Below are 8,917 nucleotides of genomic sequence, written 5' to 3' on the forward strand. Positions count from 1 at the left end.
GCTGAGAAAATTGATATAGCAAAGCAAAGCTCTGTTTGGCAGACAACATGTCCCATCTGTGCTAACATAAACATTTTACAGAGTCAGTTTGCTAAAAATGGTGTTTGAATGAGAGAATATACCCATTCATGTTTCCCAGGTTCAGTAAAGAAAATGTCAGGATGGTTTACATCCCTCTTCTAACTATAAAGTCAAACTGTACCTCTTATTTGAGAACACCCCTCCTCCCACAAGGAATCCCAAAGTGTTCATTCTCTGTTGATTTAGAGAGTCAATAATTCAGTAAAGTCCCAAGTAAATGGCAAAAGACAAACTCAGATTGGGTTTTTGTATTTGTATTTTATAAACATTTCTGGACCTTTTTTTTTAATGACCTTTGTCCCTTTGCGATTCTTAAAGTGAAGATCTTGTATCCTAGAAACTTGATTAAAAAGAAACTCTGGGTCACCTCCTTCAACTTCTTTCTCCATATAGATACTCAATATCTCTAGCTATATAGTCTGGTAACTCAGTAGATTCCAAAGCTAAGTTCCCTTGATTGATGATCTGCCCTTAATAGCTTTAATAGTTTAGACAATTTGCCCTGTAACTTAATTACTCATAAAATAAGGATAATCATCCTGCCAACATTGGAGGATTATTATAAAAATCAGTTTTATAAATGCAGAGTATGTATGTCATTGATTGCCTGGTTTGAATAAATGCCTGGAAAACGTTAGTTCTTACCAACATCTATAAATATGCCTGTATTTAGATGTATCTAAATGCAACAGACTTCCCTCTTCCCTCCCAAGTCTGTCTGTTCATAAGTTGGTCTCTACAACAGTGGATGAAGTAGCCTTGGTGACCCAATCTACAAGTACTGGTACTAATACTGACTTCACAAGACCATCTTGAGGGCTAGTTAAGAGACTACATATAAATCTAGAATGCAGGCTTTGTGAACCCAACTCACAGGAGATGCTCACTAAGTGATGCTTGCTGCTGTGATGATGATTGAGGACAAGAAGGTAAATACCAGAAGGAGGAAGAAGAAAAGCAGCGATCATTATTAGCTGCATTAATACCTGTTGCTTCTCTGAAGAGTTCTGCTTTCCATGATCTTTACCTCACCATCCTGGCTCTCTATACTGGAGCCTCATCAAACACATCTGCCTTGCCTTCTACTTGTCAGACTTGAGAGACTCAGGGCCAGCACAGTTCATCTCTGCCCCTACAGTAATAGCAGCACCATTTCCTTGTACACAGTTCTCTTGTCCTCCGCTCTTTACTAGGAAACATAGACTTAACTTTACTCCCTACCAGGAGAGCCCTCCTACATTCTCCATGCCCTTAGAATGAGTCTGAGAGCACTGTAGAGTATTTTCACAATAAGGCCACTAGCTAGCTACTGGGGAGAAGCTTGGTATCCTGCATTCCCCTAGTTTTCCCTCATTTACAAATTATAGAATAGAGTGTAATTTTTTTGATACATGCAAAGATGGTGTAGTAATCAAAATAGAATGCTTAGCATATCCAACACCCCATTGAGGTAACATTTCCTTTTAATGATATTTAAAAAAAAAAATCTCTTCTAATCATGTACTTGGGTCACAGAACATGGAGAAATCCAGCTGGTCCTCAACTGGAAGCTTCATCCCTACTAGTGGCTTTCATAGTGAGGTAAATGCTATGATTCTACTGGAAGAGGAAGGTAATCTTCAGTCTTACCTGCCTGGCAAGATATACTCACTGGTGCAATAGTGCCATAAATGTTTTGTCTGTCCCTCAAGGCTCAGAGATCAATGAGGAAGATGAAGGATAAAGATTATAAAAGCTAGAGGTGTTGGACGGCTCCAAAGCAGCAGTCCTTTCTGGATACAACAGTGCAGATGCATATATGAACCATAGCAACCGTGACAGCATGCACAAGACCTGAGCAAAATCAAGCCAGACAGAATTCCCAGTGTGGAGAACAGGATTGGACACGAAGTCCTAGAGCCGACTACTGGCATTCGATTGTCGCTAGGAAAGGGAAGGCCAGTTTTCTTTAATGGTTTGACACCTGCTCTCTGGACCATAATACAGGGTAGGCCCCGTGCAGGAGCAGTCAGCCAATGCAGACTGGACTTGGTGAGTTGAAAGGGAACACATGAATATGGCGTTGGGTGTGTAGGAGAGTGGTAAGCATTTGGGAAAAGTTAAAGAAAGGGATTACTATGATCAAAACACATTGCATGAAGTCCTCAAAGAATTGTTAAAAACAGTATTTTTAAAAAGCCAAATGTGAAAAACAATTCCTTCTGGTTATTTAGAACTGTATAATATACTTTTTAATTATAGTCACACTACTGGGCAATAGAATAACAAAGGGCTGTTTTTATTTTTTATTTTTTAATTAATGCAGTAACAGTAGGGCTCATTTAATCTTTTTGTTTTATTTTTTCTTTCATTTAATCTCTTTTGTTTTTTTTTAATTGGATATTTTATGTATTTACATTTCAAATGTCATCATCCCCTTTCCCAGTTCCCCCCTATGGATGCTCCCACTCCCACCTCAACACCCTGGCATTCCCCTGAATTGGGAAAATGAGCCTTCACAGGACCAAGGGCTTCTCCTTCTATTGATGTCAGGCAATGCTACATATGCAGCTGGAACCTGGGTCCCTCCATGTGTACTCTTTGGTTGGTGGTTTAGTCCCTGGGAACTCAGGGGCATGGCGGGGGGGTCGTCCAGGTAGGTTGATATGGTTCTTCCTTTGGAAGAAGATACTGTTTTTATCAATTCTTTGAGAACTTCATGCAAACCTCTTCAACTCCTTCAGTCCTTTAGAGTCCTCCATTGGGGTCCCCATGCTCAGTCTGATGGTTAGCTGCAAGCATCCTCATCTGTATATGTACCTGGCAGAGCCTTTCAGGAGACATCCATATCAGGCTCCTGTCAACAAGCACTTCTTGGCATTAGCAGTAGTGACTGGGTTTGGTGGCTACGTATGGGTTAGATCCCCAAGGTGAGGCAGTCTCTGGATGGCCTTTCCTTCAGTCTCTGTTCCACTCTTTGTCCCTGTCTTTCCTCCCCTGAGTATTTTGTTCCCCCTTCTAAAAAGGACTGAAGCATCCACATTTTGGTCTTTCTTCTTTTTGAGCTTCATATGGTCTGTTAATTATATCGTGGGTAATCTGAGCTTTTGGGGTAATATCCATTTATCAGTGAGTGCATACCATGTGTGTTCTTTTGTGACTGGGTTGCTTCATTCTGGATGATATTTTCTAGTTCCATCCACTTCCCTAAGAATTTTCTGATGTCATTGTTTATAGTAGTTGAGCAGTACTCTATTGTGTAGATGTGTCACATTTTCTGTATCTAGGGTTCTTTCCTGCCTCTGACTATTATAAATAAGGCTGCTGTGAACATAGTGAAGCATGTGTCCTTGTTATAGGTTGGAGAATCTTTTGTGTATATGCCCAGGAGTGGTATAGCTGGGTCCTCAGGTAGCACTATGTCCAATTTTCTGAGGAATCCCCAGACTGATTTCCAGAGTGGTTGTACCAGCTTGCAATCCCACCAACAATGGAGGAGTGTTCCTCTTTCTCCACATCCTCGCCAGCATCTGTAGTCACCTGAGGGGTTTTGTTTGTTTGTTTGTTTTTTGTTTGTTTGTTTGTTTTGTTTTTTGTTTGTTTTTTATCTTAGCCATTCTGACTGGCACAAGGTGGAATCTCAGGGTTTTATTTACATTTCTCAGATGACTAATGTTGAACATTTCTTTAGGTACTTCTCAGCCATTCAATATTCCTCAGCTAAGAATTCTTTGTTTAGCTGTGTACCCCATTTTTTAATAGGGTTATTTGGTTCTCTGGAGTCATTTAATCTCTTAAACTTAGGTTTTCATCATAGAATAGGTTTCAACTTATAACACTAGTTATAAGACTAGCATTTAGGTCAAATGATATTTTAAAAAAGACTGTATTTTACAGTGTTTCTTCTCTATCATGTTATCTGTGCCCTCATTAACACTGACCCAGAAGTATTGCTGCGTTCAGGTACTCTTCTGCAGGGTAGGCAGAGTGGCAGCTACATTATTAAAAGCATGATCCTCAGCATGCTCACTTAGGAAGCAGAGGCAGTTGGATTGTTGGGAGTTCGAGGCTAGTCTGATGTACATAGCAAGTTCCCACTTACTAGCTATGTGGACTTGAACAAATTCTCCGACTTTCTAAACCTGTTTCCTGACCTGTCCAATGGAAATAACAGTACCTAGTGCAAGCATCATTATAAAGATTAAATAAGTTAATATATTCAGTCTGTAATGATAGTTTATAAACTATTGGATATTATTGTTGTCAACATTTGTGCTACTGTTTGTTTTACTAAGCAAATGGATTAAAAAAAGAAAGAAAAATAAAAGTCTAGCTAGTAAAAAAAAAACATAAATAAAATGAACTTTAGAATGTGGGGTAAAAGATAGCCCCACGTGGGCCCTCTAAGAGAGTATGTTCAACAGTACTTTGTTCAAAGCTGGAGGACCTCACTGATGCCAGAGAATGAGCTCTCCAGACTTGGCCTACAGGGAAAGGCTAGAACTCTTACCGGACAGTGGGGTAGAAACAAAGACAACTAGAGCAATCTAGTAAGAGACTAAAGCTGCTATCCAAGAAACACTGTGCCGTCTGCTGAACACTCACTCACTGGCTTCATTAACATTGTTTCCCTTAGCTACTGTACTACCTACAAAGTTGAAATGATGAGTCTTACATTACATATAGGAAAATGGACTCTAGTTGTATATCTACTTCAGGATCATATGGATAGAATGTAGGTTTTCATCATTCACTCACTCCCAATCTACCACCGCCACGTGCACCCCCAATGGGTTTCTGTAGACCTGGCTGTCCTATAACTCATTCTGCAGACCAGGCTGGCCTCCCTCTACCTTTGGTGGGCTGGGACTAACGGCATGTAATAGGCTGGCTGTTTTAACTCCTTCATCATGACACTGTAAACAGACTCCTTCTAACTTAAACAAGTGGCCCCTGCATTGAAATTCAGTTTCTTACCTCTGCAACCTTGCATGTTGGTTGTTCTATGGACTAATTGAGAAATATTGGAAGTGCGTGGCTTGTAATATATGTGCAGGAAATCTTTGATTGTTTTATCAATGACAATTAGAATTTTAGCTAAGAGTTTATGAATCTCTTACCTTACACATCTCCCACCCTAACAGGGTCCCACGTAGGCCTGATGCTCCAGCCTCCCAGCCTGTTTTGCTTCCTAGCACCTCTTCCTGCCTGCTCTCACAGCTTTGCAACTAGTGTAGTTTTGGTTTCTCCCAATGAGCATCATATTTACAAATCACAAATAACAAAGTAGAAGATGCTGGAAGAGTTCTGGCATGTTAATTAAGAACAATAGCAGAAGCAGCTGGGCAGAAAATGCCCAAGAATCTGAAGCAGAGGCAGCACAGCTCTGTTTGTTGACAGAAGCCAGTGAGGTATTGTGTGTTAATTGGGGAAGTAGGTAAACATTTGCCAGCAGCTTGCCCTCCCTGCACATTGGAAGGCAGAGACAGTAGGCTAGGCCTCCCTTCCACCTTGCCTGCCCATCTGCCCAACACCCAAGAGATAATAGTAGAGCAAGATTTATAAGCAGAAAAAATTCTAGAGGTAGATATATTTCCTTAAATACCCTCCTGGGCATACTAAGTTTCTGTCTAGATACACTAAAGAGAGTGTTTCCCTATATCAGCTTACTAGTCTCTCTGACACCCAGTCCTGGTCCCCAGGGCCTCCCCTTTTCTAGCTGGAAGAAGAAAGCAGAGTCATCTCATTATGAGTGGCTTGAGTTGAGCAAATTGCCTGCCCATACTATTTACCCAAGGTCCCAAAGCTCATATAAATAGCAGAGCAGCAGCTTCAGGCATAGCTAGAAAGCACCTAGCCGGCCACCGCACGCTCAGAGCAGCCCATTGCCCACACATCCATCTCCCTTTACAGTTGCTCTCATACACAGCATATTCTGTTGGTCTGTTCCACATTAGACACTGTGCTAATTATGTTCTTCCTCATTTAATCTTCATCAATCCTATAAGACAGGAGCCACAAAGCTGATAGCCTACACCACTGTGACTTAAACAAGAGTTTCCCTATTTTCAAATCCTATATCCTTTCTACTAACCTAGTATTTTTCAGCCTTTCAGAACTCATTGCCCCTTTTATTGAATGTTTCGTTTCTTTCTCTTAGGTTTATAAAACCTTCACATGACATCTCTGCCTTGGCTTAGGGAGGGCAAAAATCTAATTAAGATCTTTCATGTAGCATTACTCATGGTATCAAGATTTCATCTACCTTTTACAGTTCAGTAGTTGATTTCTTTAATATTATGTGGTAGCCTCTTCTTTCCAAATTACATATACCCCCAATAAGGAGATTGTGATATGTCTCCCTAGGGATCATCCCTGGGATATAGTCATCGCTGGTCACAGTAGAACGGCCATTCTGTTATTTGCTATATGTAATTTTAGTGGAAGGGCCTAGCCCTTGTCCTTCTAAAGGTTTAGTTGTTGTCCCAACAAGCAGAGAGGTTAACCAACTAGAGGTCATCTTAACCACATGGACCCTCCTGTGTCTTTCCCAAAAGCACAAGAGACAAGGGACATCTCCAGGAAGTGGCTGAGTCTTAGCCTTGAAGTCAGTACTAACTCCCCTACTTGATGAAACTGCAAAATATGACCGTTCTGAGAGACCCGGTTTTCTCAGAGAATATAACAACCCCACCAGCAGCACACAGAATTATGTTGAGATCAAATAAGATACTTGGAAGTGCTCATGCCTGTGTGTAAAAGACTGAAAATTGATGTGCTTGTTCCAGATCTCTGAATGCGTGTTTTCTTTCTTTTCAGGTAACTCAGCTAGACCCCAATAAGTCATTATTGGAGGTAAACTTGTTCCCTCAAGAAACCCTTTTCCTACAAGCAAAAGAGTAAACATGACTGAGAGGTGGAGGCAGCCACTCCTGACAAGCCAGCGGCACGCGTCAAGAGACGGGCTCCTCACCAGCCCACCTACATGCTCGTGTCACTCAGTTCAATGTCACCTCTGCCTCTTGCAAGATTGCTGGAAAAAAGTAATAAACATAGCTACTTAAAATTTCCATCCATGAGTGTATGTTCACCGTTCCTCATGATGGAGAACCACAACTCCTTACCCTCTCCTTGCCCTCCGCCCTTGTTTTATGACTAATGTTCTGTTGCCTGTGAGTGGCCCCGGGGAACTTAGCCTCAGCAGTACCCATCTTTCCCACATTGTCTAGGACAGTTCCTTCTATCATGACATCAGGAAGCTATATATTTGATATGTCTCATTAAGCCAAGGGCTCGTACCCTTGGCCTTTTTATGTCTATAACTGCATTTTAAGTTTATCACCTAATTTTAAAAGGCAAAGTAAAAAAAAAGTCAAATAGGACATATTTGGCCTGAACATCAGGCATTTTGGGGTAGAGGAGTGTATCGTATATCTGACTCCTTTACTAAGATGTGAGATTTTTGTTAGTGGGCTGATTTTTTATATATACACAAGGTATTTATATATTCCTGTCATGAGCTCTGTATTCCATCTTGGAGGGGTTTGTTTGTTTGTTTGTTTGTTTGTTTCATTGCTGCTTGGGAAACTTCAAGTACACAGTGTGTTGAGACTGTGTGCAGAGAGTGCTGGCACCAGGACTGCTATAGACCAGCTATGGCAAGCTGGTCTTCAGATTGTACTAGGCACTTAGAACTTCCCAGATACCTGCTCCCACATTGCTAGTGTCTCAGTGTACACCACACACAGTTTTCCTGCCTTTTCAGTCCCTCTACAACTTTATACATCTGGACCTTGTCACTTGGTGGAGTGGTGGGTTTTTGTTTGTTTATTTGCTTTTGTTTTTCACTTTTTAGTCTTTTGGAGACCAGAGCTCACTGTGTATCTCAGGAGTATGGCCTCAAACCTGTAGTAATCTGCTTCACTCTCCAAGTGCCAAGTTTTCAGGCATGCCCCACAATACCTGCCCAGCATTTGGTGTTTTAAACACCTTGTCCATTGCCAAAATCTGACAGCTGCCCCGTGGGCTTTCCTGCAATAAGGGACTTGCTCTATAACTTGAGTTTCGGGATTTTTTTTAATATTAGATATTGAATTTATATCCCATATAAAAGGAATCTCATTCTTTGGCTAAAAATTCAGACTTTATATATTTAAGAGAACAAATGTGGCTGAGAATGCCTGTGTTGCCAGAATTGATACATAGTGGTCTAGGGTTTGACTCAGTAGAAGTGTACTTTGTGAATCTATGGGTTTAAGGCTTGGGGTTCAGAAGAATATTATTTATTATCGTCACAGCCTTTTAGTCCTGAAGTGTTCTCTATGGTCGGTTTTGTGTCCTCTCCAGTCTTTATCATAAGAACTGACCTACCTGTCTGACTATTTTGTAAATGCATTAGGTGTGTTTCCCTGGGACCATTATGGGGTTCTAAGAAGACTTAACCAAAGCTGAAGATATGTCTGGTCACTTTTCCCTCTACTCAAAAAGTATTGGCCAAGAAAGTTCACCTGTTTCCCTCTGATGCTCAGCCACGAACATCCCCTGAAAACTCTTCTCAGAGATGATTGTTCCCAGTACCACTGCAGTCTCTCTTCCAACTGACTGAAAAGGGAGCTCACTGTGAGGGGAGTTCCACCTGAGCAGTTCCCCTCCAGCAGTGTTCCTTCTTCCCAATCAAGTGGCCCCACAAGATGTCATTTCTGAAGCTGCAGCTACACTAGGGCAGCAGCTCTTCTTTCTCCAGCTAGACTTTGTTGTATAGCTGCTGTGAAAAGCCACAGCCCTGAAGTCAAACCACAGTCAAAAACAGCAGCCAGCATGTGGGCAGCAGTTTGAGAACAATCTCAGAGTTCTTTGT

The 8,917-nt window shown here is 41.3% G+C and overlaps 1 protein-coding gene across 6 annotated transcripts in view; it reads left to right on the forward strand.

The window, feature by feature from the left end:
• The window catches only part of Faf1 (Fas associated factor 1), a 372,980-nt gene extending 365,846 nt beyond the window's left edge, over positions 1–7,134 (forward strand). For 5 of the 6 annotated variants that reach the window (XM_087660189.1, XM_087660188.1, XM_087660187.1 and 2 more), the window contains one exon: positions 6,880–7,130. In XM_087660189.1, coding sequence (XP_087516315.1) covers positions 6,880–6,963 — 84 coding nt within the window. In that variant the 3' untranslated portion in view covers positions 6,964–7,130. 6 annotated transcript variants of the gene reach the window in all.
• Positions 7,135–8,917: the final 1,783 nt, after the last annotated feature.

This window comes from Rattus norvegicus, chromosome 5 (assembly GCF_021556685.1).
Source record: "Rattus norvegicus strain SHRSP/BbbUtx chromosome 5, alternate assembly SHRSP_T2T, whole genome shotgun sequence".
Classification (NCBI taxonomy): domain Eukaryota; kingdom Metazoa; phylum Chordata; class Mammalia; order Rodentia; family Muridae; genus Rattus; species Rattus norvegicus.